Source organism: Marmota monax, unplaced genomic scaffold, assembly GCF_021218885.2.
Source record: "Marmota monax isolate L192 unplaced genomic scaffold, Marmota_monax_Labrador192_F-V1.1 WCK01_AAM20220418_F8-fsc00014, whole genome shotgun sequence".
Lineage (NCBI taxonomy): Eukaryota > Metazoa > Chordata > Mammalia > Rodentia > Sciuridae > Marmota > Marmota monax.
The window spans coordinates 23,283,399-23,299,239 of record NW_026695222.1 but is presented as its reverse complement, the minus strand read 5'-3'; the positions used below and the strand labels follow the sequence as shown (position 1 = coordinate 23,299,239).

At 40.3% G+C, this 15,841-nt stretch overlaps 1 protein-coding gene across 3 annotated transcripts in view; it reads right to left on the bottom strand.

The window, feature by feature from the left end:
* Positions 1-2,593: 2,593 nt before the first annotated feature.
* The window catches only part of Ift52 (intraflagellar transport 52), a 38,818-nt gene continuing 25,570 nt past the window's right edge, over positions 2,594-15,841 (bottom strand). For all 3 annotated transcript variants that reach the window (XM_046432960.2, XM_046432961.2, XM_058575683.1), the window contains 5 exons: positions 14,001-14,155; positions 9,034-9,121; positions 7,702-7,810; positions 4,532-4,677; positions 2,594-2,870 (listed from right to left, as the gene is read on the bottom strand). In XM_046432960.2, coding sequence (XP_046288916.1) covers positions 2,823-2,870; positions 4,532-4,677; positions 7,702-7,810; positions 9,034-9,121; positions 14,001-14,155 — 546 coding nt within the window. In that variant the 3' untranslated portion in view covers positions 2,594-2,822. The remainder of the gene's footprint in view (positions 2,871-4,531; positions 4,678-7,701; positions 7,811-9,033; positions 9,122-14,000; positions 14,156-15,841) is intronic.

The following is a 15,841-nucleotide window of genomic DNA, read 5'->3' as shown; positions in this document are numbered from 1 at the left end:
TAATTTAAAAGAGAAAGAAACAAAGAAAGAAGGAGACTTTTCCTAATTTCATGAGACAAATAGGGGTTGGATGTGGTGGTGCATGTCTATAACCCCAGCAACTCAGGAGGCTGAGATAAAAGGATCACATGTTGCAGGCCAGTCTCAGCAACTTAGAGAGACCCTGTCTCAAAAAATAAAAAGGGCTGGGGATGTAGTTCAGTGGAGAACCACCATTGGCTTTAATCCCCAGTACCAGAAGAAAACAAAACAAAAACACCCAGACAAATAAGGGCTAGATATGCAGCTCAGTTGGTAAAGAGCTTGTTCCCTTACATGCTAGTATTTCACCCATGAATACTTTATTACATAACTATAATATCATTATCACTTTTTAAATATTTATTTTTAGTTGTAGTTGGATACAATATCTTTAATTAATTTATTTATTTTTATGTGGTGCTGAGGATCGAACCCAAGGCCTTGCCCATGCTAGGCGAGCACTCTACCACTGAGTCACAACCCCAGCCCCAAAGCATTATCATTTTTACTATCACTTAATATTAAATGCATATTCCCCAATTATCCCCAAAATGATTTGTTTTTAAATATTTTCAGTTGTAGATGGACACAATACCTTTTCTTTTCTTTTTTTTTTTAGAGAGAGAGAGAGAGAGAGAGGGAGAGAGAGAATTTTTAATTTATTTTTTAGTTTTTCGGCGGACACAACATCTTTGTTTGTATGTGGTGCTGAGGATCGAACCCAGGCCGCACGCATGCCAGGCGAGCGCGCTACCACTTGAGCCACGTTCCCAGTCCACAATACCTTTTCTTTAAAAATATATTTTTTAGTTGTTGATGGACCTTTATTTTATTCATTTATTTATAGGTGGTGCTAAGAATTGAACCCAGTGCCTCACACATGTGAGATAAGAACTCTACCACTGAGCCACAACCCCAGCCTTATAATACCGTTATTTGTTTAGAGGATCAAATCCAGTTCCTCACACATGTAAGGCAAGTGCTCTACCACTGAGTTACAACCCCAGCCCCCAAAATGTGTTTTATGTTTTTCATTTAATTAAGGGTTATATTATTTTTTTGGTACTAGGACTCAAACCCAGGGCCTTGTGAATTTTAAGTAAGCATTCTAACCTTGAGCTATGCCCCCACCTTACCCCAAAGTTTTAAATTTCTAAAAATGTCAATTCCTTGACAAATTAGTTTTGTGGCTTGAATGATCAGTTCCATGTGAACATTCATATTTTGGGACTGAACATCTTCTAAAACTGCTCACCCTTCAGGATCTCCTCTTCTATGGCAATCAGGGCACAAATCTTGCCAATCTGACATTCAACACAAGACTTAAATCTGTTTTTGTTTCTGTTTTTTTGTTTTGGTGCTGGGGAATGAACATAGGGGTACTTTAACACTGAGTTACATTCCCAGTCCTGTTTAGTTTTTATTTTGAGACAGGCTCTTGCTAAATTGCTCAAGGTATCCTACAACTTGTGATCCTCCTTTCTCAGCCTTCTGAGTTGCTGGGAGCATAAGAGCGCGCCACCACATCCAGCCCTAATCTGTTCTGTCTAACAAAAGCAGTTTAGTCCACATCTTTATTATTTCCTCTTGGAGTTTATCACATTATCCTCTAAATGGCCCTCTTTCTGTTTTCTTTTTTTTTTTTAAAGAGAGAGAGAGAATTTTTTAATATTTATTTTTTAGTTTTCGGTGGACACAACATCTTTGTATGTGGTGCTGAGGATCGAACCCGGGCTGCACGCATGCCAGGCAAGCGCGCTACCTACCGCTTGAGCCACATCCCCAGCCCCCTCTTTCTGTTTTCCCATCTAATGGAACACACCAGCTAAGCTATTCCCATTGTGCCACATCTCTTAAACACTTTCAGTGGCTCTGCAATCTTCTGTCGGCTTCAGTATTCCCTAAAGTGGTTCCCAGTATATCCCAGTACACTGCTGTGCATTTCCATACATCAACTGACCATTCAGGCAGAAGCAGCCTCTCTTATTGTTCCAGGACACACTATATAGCTTCTTTGGGAAAAGAGTGTCACATTTTGCCCTGCATTGAGTGCTTCAAGATTTCAGAGGAGGCTGAAATTATAAAGGCGCCTACTTATAATCCCAGCATATTAGGAGGTTGAGGGAGGAGGATCCAAGTTCAAAGCCGCCTCAACAACATGGTGAGACCCTCAAGACAGATAAATAAAATGAGTTGGGGATATGGCCCAGTGGTTAAGCAGCCCTGGGTTCAATCCGTAGTTTAAAAAAAAAAAAAAGAGATAGAGTTCAAGGTTCAGAGAAGGGAGGAAATGAACAGGTGGAGACTACAGCCTCTAAGTGGTCTGTCTTGTGGACAGCTGGCAGACTAAGGGTTAATGAAACATCTAAGGAAGATGTTTTTTATTTTATCTTTTTCCTTAGGTATAGTGGGGCAAACAGACTATGGGTTAAGTCTGTTTTGTATTCCTGTGAATTAGTTCAGAAAGCCGTACAGTATATCAATAAGCTTGAGAGTTTTGTAAGTCTTTGACAAAGGAGGCTCAAACCTTGAACTGGAGTCGGAGGGGAAAAAAGACTTCAATGACAGACTGTTTGTTTTATAAATCATGAAAGTACAGATTCAATCATAGATTTAATTTTAAAAACAGAAACATTTCTTCCAAAAGGATTTTGTAAGTCAGAAATCTTACCTATCTGAATACTATAGAAGATGCACAGACCTACAACTTGTGAAGAGTGTACAGACACTTTGGTAAGGAGTTGAGGAATTAAAAAATGGAAAGAATCAGGAGGCAGAAAATGCTTCAAGAGGCATGGTCCTCAGAAATTGTTCGGGAATACCATTTCACTCGTATCGATGTCATGTTCCTGGATGAGAAAATAAAATACATAATTTTAATTTTTCAGTACAGAGCCTGAAATATGAACTGTTTTTTTAACTTTTTATGAAGAGATTGTGACTATTAATTAGGACACTGCTCACCACCTGTAGTAATTAATGATAGCAAGTACAGTTGCAAAGACTGCACCAGACTCCTTACCTTGGCCTCAGTGCCTGTCCTCCATGCTACCAAGATGAGTACTTTTGGAAATCTAACCACCTTCCTGCTCCCACCAATGCACACGTCACTGCTGAGCAGCATCTCAGTTACCTCTTTTCTGGGTTCCCTTCATGGCACCCAGAGCACTGTAACTGCTCTGAGAAACAAGGACTGCATTCATTTTGCTTACTGCTATGACCCCAAATTCTTGCTCTATGCCAGGCACATCTTAGATGTACAGTGAACACTGTCAAATGAGTACCTAGCAGAGCCAGCCCCCTTCTAGAACAGAATCAGAACATAACTGGTCGTTGTCTTTTTTTTTTTTTTTTGGTACTGGGAATTGAATCCAACGGTGCTCAATCACTAGCCATATCCCCAGTCCTTTTTATTTTTTATTTTGAGACAAGGTCTCACTAAGTTCCTTAGGGCCTCTCTAAGTTGCTGCGGCTGGCTTTGAATTTGCGATCCTCCTGCCTCAGCTTCCAGAGCTGCTGAGATTACAGTCATGTGCCATTGCACCTGGCCTAAATGATCTTTCAACTCCGCATTTAAAATCCTAAGCTTTTATTTTGCCTGCTTACATTAAAATATAAATCATACTCTTTTTTTTTCTACATAAGTAAGTAACATATTCATTATAGAAATTTTAATAGTCAAGGAAAATTAAAATCCTTCAAATCCTACAAACCTGTACAGATACCTTTACATTCCTGTATGTATCAGGCAAGTGATCTACCAGTGAGCTACACCCCGAGCCCTTTGAATGTTATTTTTGGGACAGGGTCTCCCTAAGTTATAGAGGCTGGTCTTCAACTTGTGATCATCCTGCCTCAGCCTCCTAAACTGCTGGAATTACAGGTGTGTGCCACAATACCTGGCTGAGAGAGAGGATTTCTAACACAAGGTGCTGCCTTCATGTGCTGCTGTTCTGTCCTTTGCTCAGTTTCCTCTGGCCACACTGGCATCAGTGCCATTCCTGAAGCAAGCCAAGTGCAACTCAGCCTGAGGGACTGTGCACAAGTCTTCCCTCTTCCTAGAGCACTCCTCCTCCAGCTATCTGCCTGGCTAAATTCCCCAAAACCTTTAATCTATGACTATACCCTAGGATACTTAATCAGTTCCTTTCTGATAAAGATTATTCTCAATTATCACATTAACTGTGCAGTGAGGCTAACCTTGACCACTCTATTCATACCTGTCACCACCACCATATTTGGCACACTTGATCCCTCCTTGCCCTACTCACTTTGTTTATACCAGAACACTTACCATCCAGCACACTAAGGGACTTGCTTGTATATTCTGTTTATTGTTTATTGCCAGGACACTCCTGCTAGAATATGAGTTCCATAAATACAGGGATCACTGTATGCTGTACACCCAATAGATACTTAATAAATACCAATGAATATCATAAAACACTGTCTATGGATCACACTGTCACTTGATGGGCTGCCACTTCAGTAGACCTCCAGGGCTCTATACCTGGTTCAGTTTCTTGAATTCAACCACTTGGAAAAAAATGTGCTCAAGGATATGTTTGGCATCCTGCTGATCCTTTGGTAGTTTACTGGTTACTCCAAGAATGTCACCACACTTTCTGACGTAGAATTCCAGGTCTTCTTCAGTACCTACACACAGTTGGAGTAGTTAGATTCACCCTTAATTTCTGCCCTTTCCTAAGTACAGACTTAATGTATTTTAGATCTTCCCTATCAAGATCCTACATATCTTGGGCTGGGGTTGTAGCTCAGCGGTAGAGTGCTCGCCTAGCACGTGCAAGGCCCTGGGTTCGATCCTCAGCACCACATAAAAATAAATAAAAGTATTGTGTCCAACTACAACAAAAAATAAATTAAAAAAAAAAAAAAAGATCCTACATATCTTAACTCACTGGTTCCTAGGGTGATGCAGACTTAAACAGTGACAAACTTGAGATCTCAGATGTGCTACTTTTATAATTAAGACAAAAGTGACATACTATCAGACTAAGGCTGGATTGGTTTTGGCTTTCTTTTCTTTCCTTTTTTTTTTTTTTTTTTTTACTAGCGATTAAACCGAGGGTCCCTTTACCACTGAGCCACTGAGCCACACCCCCAGCCCTTTTTATTTTTCATTTGGAGACAGGGTCTTGCTAAGTTGTTTAGGGCCTCATTAAGTTGCTGTGGCTCATCTCAAACTTGTTATCCTCCCGCCTCAGCCTCCCATATTGCTGGGATTACAGGTATGTGCCATTGCATCTGGATTGGTTCTGGCTTTCTTAGTCCCCAGCATTCTGACATTATAAGTTCTGGACCACCCAGTAGGAACTCAAGCTACCATTCTGGGACTGCAACAAGAACCACTATGAAAAAGGCAGGTGGGTATTTTAAATAGCATTTATTATAAGATTACTTTAGAAAAGAAAAAATCACCCATAACCCATCATTAACATTTATCTGTGAAGCTATTCCCAGCTCCAGTAATTACTGCCCATCATTCATTATACTAATTCTTCTCCCTCTGATTCACATTTAAAAAAAAAAATATTTTTTTTTATTAGATTTTGATGGACCTTTATTTACTTATGTATATGTGGTGCTGAGAATCAAACCCAGTGCCTAATGCAACACTAGGCCCTTTACCACTGAGCCACAACCCCAGCCCTGATTCACATTTTTTAAAGTTATGATAGAAATATAAGTTTTGAAAACATAAAGAGGTTGGGAATATAGCACAGTGGACAGCACTTGAATAGTACAAAAGGCCCCGGGTTCAATCCTTAGCACCATAAAAAAAAATAATTAAAATGTATAGCTATCAGGACCTCTCATCCTAGACTCTTGCCCCACCAAGGCAAGACTACCTAATTATTGCTATATATGCCTCTGTGTGTAAATACAAGTTTTCACAAAAGTGGAATCAAACTATAATAGTTCTATAAATTATCACCATAGTTTGTGTGGGTTTTGTGGTTCTGGGGATTAAACCCAGGGCCTTGTGCATACTAGGCAAGTGCTCTGCCACCAAGCTACAGCCCAGCCCTTCTTCTTGCTGCCATCATTTAATAATATGCCACAGAAATTCCATGTCAAAGCTTATGTTCTACATCTTACTTAAAAAAAAAAAAAAAAAATATATATATATATATATATATATATATATATATATTAGTTATAGGTAGACACAATATCTTTATTTTTTTATTTTTATGTGGTGCTGAGGATCAAACCCAGTGCCTCACGAATATGAGGCAAACGCTCTCCCTCTGAGCCAGAATCCCAACCCCCTACATCTTACTTTTAAAAGACATAATATTCCACTTGATTTCATACTCTTATTTATTGAAGGATGAACCATTAGACTGCTTCCAATTTTTTTGTATGGTACAATTAATATCTACATAGCAGTATCATTTTTATTCTACATTTCTATAAGAATTTTCATAGAATAAATTGCAAAAAAGAAATGCTGGGATGTTGGTTAAAAGCATCTGATTCTTCACAGATTATTATTCCTTCTACACTAACCATTATGTCTTTTTTTTTTTTTTTTTTTGGTGTTGCAGGAGATGAAATCCAGCACCTTGTGCATTTTAGGTAAGCTCTCTAACACTGAGCTGCACCCCAGCCCTTTCTTGCTAAGTTTTCACTGCCAATATCTACCACAATGCCTCTCACAGAATAGAGATGTAGTAAAGGTGCTCTATTTTTCAGTGAACTATTTCCATTTTTTCACATAACTTTCTGGTATTCAGACACATACAGATTTCACACAGTTGGGATCCTACTGTGTGTGCAGTTTATATCTTGCTTCATTAGGATTGCCTCTTAAATTCTGCCATCACTCCCTGGCCTATAAACTTCTTTCATAATGACCACTGATTGTCCAACTGATTGAATGGGACACAATTTACTACCATTCCCCTGCAAGTAGACAGTAAGGCTATTCCCAATTTTAATACATTTTTAAAATAAATCATGTAGAAATCATCTGTAATCCTTCATCCATCTCCTTAAATTATACTCCCAGGAGAGAGGCAAGTGCTGCACTGTGGATTATGCTCCTGGACATATATGTACAGGCCTATTTGCTGTGCTGAAGGCTGGGCATGTCAGCAATACCACTCATCATGGAGCTGCGTGGCCTAGAGCCTCATTTCATCTGACTCCCAATTTGAAGGCTCTTTAAGGCATATTCTTTTGGTCATAACTCATTTTTCTTCATGACTCTTCATATGACCAATGGCCTAGATTTACTAGATAGTAGCCAGCTCAGGATTCAGCCTATGGTTATCAACAAGTCAGAACTAAAGGCCTACAAGGATGAGAGTCACGACTTTTGGCTTCCTTCTTAGCACTGTGTTCTAAATCACTGAGCTAACTGGCCTCAAGAAAAACAACTAGTATCATTTGTATGAGATGAAAAAATTTTAACTTCTTACATCTGTACATATTTGTTCTCCCTCAGCAAATCTCAAAAGTTCAGTTAAGTAAAAGTCATAAAGAATACAAAATTGAGGGCTGGGGATGTGGCTCAAGCGGTAACGCGCTTGCCTGGCATGTGCGCGGCGCTGGGTTCAATCCTCAGCACCACATAAAAGATGTTGTGTCCACTGAAAACTGAAAAATAAATATTAAAAAAAAATACAAAATTGAAAAATTGGCCAAACTTACACTTATTGGTGATCTGAGCAAGCCGTGCTTTCTCAGATGAGAACGTTTCATCTAAGTCAAACAGTTCCAGAGGAGGAGGTGGTAACTCCCTGAAGCTAGGAGGGAAAACCTAAAAGGAAACAGTCTGTCCTGAAAGAGTTATCAAAAACCATAACTAATAATAATGAGATGCACCGGAAATTAGAGGTCAACTCAGCCCTTCCCTGGGGATGAACCACCCAAATTCCCATCACCTCCTCCTGCCCTCACCCAACAGACCCATGCCAAGCCAGACTTGAGAATTCTGAAAGCAACCAAACAGAACCAGCTCTAACAACACTATTAAACTGATCAAGCTGACATATGAATGCCAACTAACTTGGCACGTCGATGCAAAGGTTGGGGCTTAAGTTTGGGCTAAACATTTGATTTTTCAACTCATTTCTCATTTGATCATGAGATTTTTAGGAACAGAAATTATTTGGGGAGGCAGATTAGTATAGCAAATGCTGAACTAGGTCAGAATTCATAGTTATGAACCAGTAATCTGCTGGTATACTTTTAACTATGAATTCTCAAAACAAAATATCTGATTTGTAGCACTTGCTATTTTCTATGATATAAATACTCTATCACGGCCAATTTCAAGCTAGCAAACTGAAGCCAACTGGCTCATAACATTCCAGAATGTACAGGACAAACTAAGCAGGTTGAGTTAATACTGGACTAAAAAGCTGAAGAAAAGCCTGTCTATACTTGACTATCCCCAGGCCACGCCATGCCATGCCATTCCTATTCCATTCCTGTTCCTGTTCTTGTTTCTATTCTATTCTATCCTATTCTACCAAAGATTGAATCCAGGGGTGCTTAACCACTGAGCCACATCCCCAACACGTGTTTTAATTTTCAGGTAGGATCTTGCTAAATTGCCCAGGCCTCACTAAGTTGCTAAGGCTGGCCTTGAACTTACAATCCTCCTGTCTCAGTCTCCCAAAGTTGCTGGTATTATCTGTGTGCACCACCATATGCAGCTACCCTGGGCATTTAGAACTGCTATCAATCTGAGTATCCAATGTCTGGAAAGATAGCACAAGTGTTTTTTTCCTTCTTACTAGGCAGTCTCACAGTATGCCCTACAACTCTATAAGATAGCCAAAAATGTCCACTTTCTTGATCCCTCAGGAAGCTTCCCATGTTCATCCCTACAGAATACTAACAGGTTGCCTACCTATGCATTTCAGAGGCAGATCACTCTGACTCAGTGAGGCATGCCACAAACAGCACACAGAGGGGTCCAAAATCAAAGTAAAAAGTGGGGCTCTGCAGGGGTGGCCCACAAGTACACCTACTCACCGCAGGCTGAAGGGCTGGCAGTGGCGTCTCAAACTGAGGTTGAATGAGTTGAAGTGGTTCATGTTTTACATTTAGCTGCTCATGAGCCCTGTGTTAATAAAACAAAAGCTAGGATCAAGGTGACACACTGTAGCAAGGCACATCTAGCTCAACACACTGTGCTGTTCTCCTCAAAGATGGTGGGTGATTCAGGACTATTTTTAAAAAACAAAATATATTGTTATATGTAATGTAATGATTCTTTTAGGAATCTTCTCTACTGCATCATACAGTATTATTTATTGAGAACTGAAAGGAAAACTTTCTTTCATATTTCTCATCAGGCAGAAAAAAAATTTCCTAAATAAATAGGCTTTTGGTTTTTACAGGATGCACAATGATCATTATAACTCTGTTTCCTTGTTTACTTTTACCATCAAGACAGGAGTCCAATCTAGTTTGCTTCTGGCTAATCAACAGATTTGCATGCTCTGCCCTTCCTTGTGCTCCTTCACTCCACAGACTCTAACTGAATATCTACTGGTCCCAGGCAATTTACACACACAAGTACAACAGCAGTGAAAAGAAGAGAGCAAGGAGGCCTTTGGGAACTTACATTCTTGGGGAGGAGAGATAGTAAACAAAACAACAACAACCCAAAAAACCGGCAATATGCCAGTTATCTATAAGTATTAAGAAAAAAAACGCAAATCCAGAGACAAAGGCTGCAAGTGACTTGTCAGAGGAGCCCTAAGTGAGAGAGGGAGGAAGTCACACAGTTTTCTTCAAGAGTGTCCTTGGCAGAGGCAAGAGGAAGGAAAAAGGTAGGAGGGGGCTAGGCCTTGTCACATAGCACAGGGACCAGAGGGGCTATGGTACATAGAGCAGTGGGAATCATACCCTGTGGTGTTGGGCTACTGTGGCTTTCCCTTTGCTTCTATTCTAACACTTATTCTGTCTTTTTGGATTTTACCTAATTTTGAAAGCTAGCTAAACTCCCCCGCAGAAGAGGCTAATTAAAATATACTCACCCAATTTAAATTTTATACATATTTGTGATCTTTCAAAATTAAGCTACAAAAGTAAACACCAATGAGTGGACAAGGCTGTATGTATGAGTGATGTCAGAAAGCAGTGATGTCAGAAAGTTCTCCCCTTGTGCTTGGGGAGAACCCTTCCTAGCAATGAGCAGCAGATCCCCACAGAGGGAAGAGAAATAATTTATTGAGTACCAACTACCTGCCACATATTGTGCCTGACCCTGTGCTAGGTACTTAAACTTCATTTCATCATCAAAGCAACCCTGGAATATGGGCATAATCTCTTAAGGAAGAAGAAACAGATATAAAGACTTTAAGTAGCTTCCAAATTCATATGGTTCAAAGGACAGAGCAAGATCAGAACACAGAAGCTCACCAGTCCCTGCCAAAAGTATCCTTCCAACTCTGTCTACCCAGAAAGCAAAAGTCATCAGGGGCAGTTTTTGGCTAAAGTTCCTATCATCTATACTTAAAGAATCCTGCCTGCTGAGTCCTGGTCTTTGGCCATCCTGCCATGATTTGATTTCTGTCCCTGGAAAGCTGACTGCGGAGGAGCAAATATTCTGTTTTGTTAGGTCTTCCCTTTATCCACTCATTTTGCCACGTGCCCAAATCTTCCTCCTGCCAGCAATCAGCATGTGCTTGATGGGATGGAATTGGGGGTAAAGAGACTGATCCTCAAACTAAGCAAAATCTAATTCGGAAGGCCGATCTGTATGGGAGAAGGGGAAGAATAAATGACAAAACTAAATACATATATGTAAATTGGGACTGAACTATGTATCTCCATTTATTTCCAGAACACTCTGGCCTGACCTCTGACACTACACTTTCATCACCATGTTTCAATCCCCAACCCAACAGATCATGAACTCTCAGAACAGGTCATTACACCTTCAACCTCTACCTCATATCCCTTAGGCCTCAATAAATATGGAATTAAACAGGTACAGTGGTGCACACCTGTAATCCCAGTGGCTCGGGAGGCTGAAGCAGGAGGATCCCAAATTCAAAGCCAGCCTCAGCAATTTAGCAAGGTCCTAAGCAACTGAGTGAGACTCTGTCTCTAAACAGAATACAAAAGGGCTGGGGATATGGCTCAGTGGTTAATGAGCAGCAGATCCCCACAGAGGGAAGAGAAATAATTTATTGAGTACCAACTACCTGCCACATATTGTGCCTGACCCTGTGCTAGGTACTTAAACTCACTTCATTTCATCACCAAAGCAACCCTGGAATATGGGCATAATCTCTTAAGGAAGAGGAAACAGATATAAAGATTTTAAGTAGCTTCCAAATTCATATGGTTCAAAGGACTTAATCTCTAGTACAAAAAAAAAAAAAAAAAAAGATAATACATTTAAGAGTTGTCCAAAGCCAGTTGTCCAAAAGCAGCCCACACCTATAATCCTACTGGCTTAGGAGGCTGAGACAGGAGGATTTTGATTCCAAAGCCAGCCTTGGTATCTTTTTTTTTGGTGGGGAGAGGGGCTGGAATTACAGGAATGCACCACCATGCCTGAATCAAGTGTGTTCTTTTGATGAAATACAGATGTGCCCCCAAATCCCCAAATTTAAATCTCTAGCCCAAATTTCTCTGCTGATCATAAGATAACATGTACATCTGCCACTCAACATGCATCTGGACATTTCACAGACATCTTAACTCAATATGTCTCAAACTGAACTTCAGTTCTTCCTGTCCAATCTACTCAGTCTTCCCCAACTGTTATTGCAACTTTATCCTTTTAATTGCTAAGACCAAACCTTGAAGTCATCCTTGACCCCTTTTCTTCTCACCCTCCACATTCCACCCATTAAGTATCTCTTGCTGCCTATACCTTCAAAATATATCCAGAATCTGACCACTCCTCACCACCTCCACAGCTAACACCGGCTGGAGTATCATCTTGTGCCTGGATTACTGGAATCATCTGCCTTTATTCTCTGCTTCCACCCTTGCTCCCCTCATTTTATGACAGAACAGATGTACTTTTTTCCCTTTCTCTTTTTGTAGTGCTGGGGATGGAACCCAAGGCCTTGCACATTCTAGATATGCTCTACCACTGAGTCACACCCCCCAGTCCTTGATCCTTCACTTTAAAGAAATTAGTCATCATGTCATACCTCTCCTCAAAACTTTTCACTCAGTCAAGGCTGAGCTTAGGTCCTCACAAAGGCCTATAAGGAGCTGGGCAAAGTAGTACACACCTGTAATCCCAGGTACTGGGGCTTAGGCAGGAGGATCAAAAGTTCAAGGTCAGCCTCAGCAATTTAGTGACGCCCTAAGTAACTTAGTAAGACCCTGTCTCAAATAAAGAAATTAAAAGGGCTGGGGATGTGGTTCAGTGGTAAAGCACCCTGGGTTCAATCCTCAGTACCAAAAAAAAAAAAAAAAGTCTACAAGGCCCCACCAAGTCTCCTACCATTCCTGTTCCTGCTCCAGCCCCAATAGTCTTTTGGCTCTTCCTTGAATAATCAAGCACTTTCCCATCTTGTTCTCTTTATACTGGTCACTCTGAGAACACTCTGCCCAGTGTTCTTCCCTCAGATACCCACATGGCTCACTTGCTCACCTCCTTCAAATTTTTGCTCAAGCATCACTACCTCAAGATGATGCCATTCTGAGCTGGGCATGGTGGTACATGCCTGTAATCCTAGTGATGCAGGAGGCTGAAGCAGAATGACTGGGAGCTCAAAGCCAGCCTCAGCAACTCAGTGAGGCCCTAAGCAACTCAGCCAGATCCTGTCTCAAAATAAAAAATAAAGGCTGTGGCTCGGTAATGAAGTGCCTCCGGCTTCAGTCCCCAGTAAAAAAAAAAAAAAAACACTCCGACCATCCTATTAAAAATGCAACTGCCCCAGTACTCCAATCCCCAGTAGTCCACTTGAAGTTTGTACCATCTTCTACCATATTCTTTAATCTACATTTGCACATATATAAATGTCTTAATGCCTATCTGGACATTGCTCATACATTGCTCACTCTCAATGTCCCTAGCTCATCTCCTGAAATCCTTCTACGAATACACACAGTGCTGAGTAGATACAAGGCCTTGAAGAAATGTTTGTTGAAGAATCAACATGTAGCTAAAAATGCAATTTTTTCATAAGGTCCTCAGTCAGAATCAAATTCCCTATATTCATTATGCCCATCTCTAGTTTATACTTCACATTTAGGGTTTATATAATAAGCTTAATTGGAGCTTGTCTGTCTCCTCCATAAACAGGAAATTTCAGGGATAGTTTCTAGTACAGTAGGCACTCAGTATTTGTTAACTTGAACATAAGGACAGGCGTATGAAGACAAGTATCTGTACTTGTACACTCCACCTTTGTATTTAGATATTTTTATTTAGATATAGATCCTGAGCCAGGCAAAATTTGCTCAAAAATGTTATTCTCTGACCATCAGGGATGGAAAACAATAAAGCAGGCAATAAAACAGGAGAAAGCACTGGCCTGAAAGTCATTCAGGACAGACTTTAAATCCCTGCTCACCTTCGGAAAACTCTGTCCCTTCCTTCTTAAGAGGGAATACTGTCTCTTCCTTCTTTAAATGTCAGTTCCTCATGTGGAAACATGGCTAATAACTCTCAGGACCGTGGAAAAGTTTTCAATGGCATTAACAGTATAAGTACCTCAGTTTACTGAGGGGATTCCTGGGTCTTAAAGTTCTCTGTGTTAAACCTAGAAAAGTCCTGGGCAAAATGGAAAAGGTCAGTCATTCTAAGTGCTTGGTACATAGCTTGGAATACACAGTGGCTAATAACTGCTGGCAGTTGCTCTGCATCCCCAACCCCAATTTCTCTGTTGGCCTCATCATAGATCTGAGAACATGTTTTTGTCTGCCACCTTTGCTGTGACCCTAATTCCTGTCCCCAAGCTCATGTTTTCAAACAAACATAAATGAACTAAAGTGTAGCTCAAAGAGCCCCAGGTACTGACTTGATAACCTTGGGGAGGGAGGTGGTATCCAGCTGGTAAATGGACAGATCGAAGAGGGTGGTAAAGTCACGTGGGTTCTCATCTCCCTCCTGGAGACACACTCGGAGACGCTCTGACAGGGTGGCTGTGTCAGGTAGCATCATGTAGTCGGAGATCTGAAAGCCATAAGAGGGTTCCTTTCAGCAAAGCAGGAACAAGAGTTCATTTTGTTGAGTCTCCACTGTCTGAGGTCTCAAATCTGCAGTACTTAAACTTTCTTGCCAAGAGATTTCACTATTCATGATCATAGACAACTAAATCTTAAGCCATTTTAAGTGGAAAGAGGAACAAAACTCTCTTGGCTAAAGCCCAAGGCTGGTGAAGTCCAACTCTCCAAATACTCAAGCAGATACTAACATAGCTGAACATAGCTGCAGAAACATACAATCATGCTGTCATTCTTCTTTTAATTTCACGATGTCTCATCTTGACTACCAGGCACTCAATTCTATCTCCCTAGTCCACTTCCATTCCCACATCCAAGGCAATACTTCCCTTTGTCAAATCAACAATCCAAAATAATTTTGATCTATTCAATTTTAGTGAGTGACTTTATTTTCTATTTTAGTGAGAAAATAGAAGCAATTATAAAGGAAAGTCCATCAACTCCCACTACAATATGCACCCTACACTAACATCTGGGCCATACTGTTTTCTGTCCTGTCAAGTACAGAAATGCCAGTGATGCCAGCACAGACATCCCTTTCCTTTGTACACTAGATCCTAGCCCTTCTCTTTTAGCCTAAGACATCCTCCAACATTGCTGAGAGTCCTCAATGATAACATATGCTCAGTGCTGATAATAGTAAAGGATCAGGGAAACCTAAATATCAATAGGAGGTTGTTCAATATAGTATAGTACATTCAAACAATGTGAAATATACTCTTAAAAATGAACAGAAAAAGAGAAGAAAGCTCTTTAAAGAACATGGAAAAGTTCTCAGGTCATATTGATAATATCAAAAGGTAAGGTGCTAGGATAGTATGCATACACAGCAAATGTGGTACTATTTGCAAAAAGAAGAGGAAAGAAAGTACACACACACTCACATACTTGGTTTTATAACATATCTCTGGAAGAACATGTAGGACACTACTACTATTGTGGTCATTGGAAGGGGAACAGAGTGGCCAGGCTGAAAGATAGAAGGAAGACTATTTGTTGTGTATGCTTTTGAATTCTGAACTATGTGAATATATTACCTATTCAAAAAATAAATTCAAATTTAACTAAATGAATGCTGTCAACAAGAAATTTGCTTTTTATTGCCTTTTGAAATGTAATGAGCAAACAAGGCCAACTTGGTAATAGTTTAAAAATGGGTCCTCTGAAGTTATCTGCAATGTACAGTTTCCTATATTCTCTAGCTCCACCACTGCAGGAGATAGGCCTGAACATTACATAAATAATAAATTGGCTCATTCTTTTCTGTAGCCTAAGGGTCAAAACTCTCCAATCTTCAATCTCTTTTTTTAAACAATAAATGAGAGAAGAGCATAAACAAATAAATATCCTTCCCGACAACAGGAAGACAAGTGCAATAACAAGGGTACCAATATGCCCAGACACACTAGAATGCAACAGAGTCCAGGCCTGGGCCAGTCAACCCAAAGATCCTGAAGCTGATTCTCTTAATTCTCTGCATAGGGCCTTTCCACAAAACCCTAATTCAGAAAATCATTAAGGCCTTAGGTGTACAGAAAGAAAGAAATGTAAGAGTGCTTCTGGGACCACTGGCTTTCCTGACTTCCTGGCAGATTCTGAGGTTAAAACTTGTTAGGTCAACTCCTCCAGCTTCTTA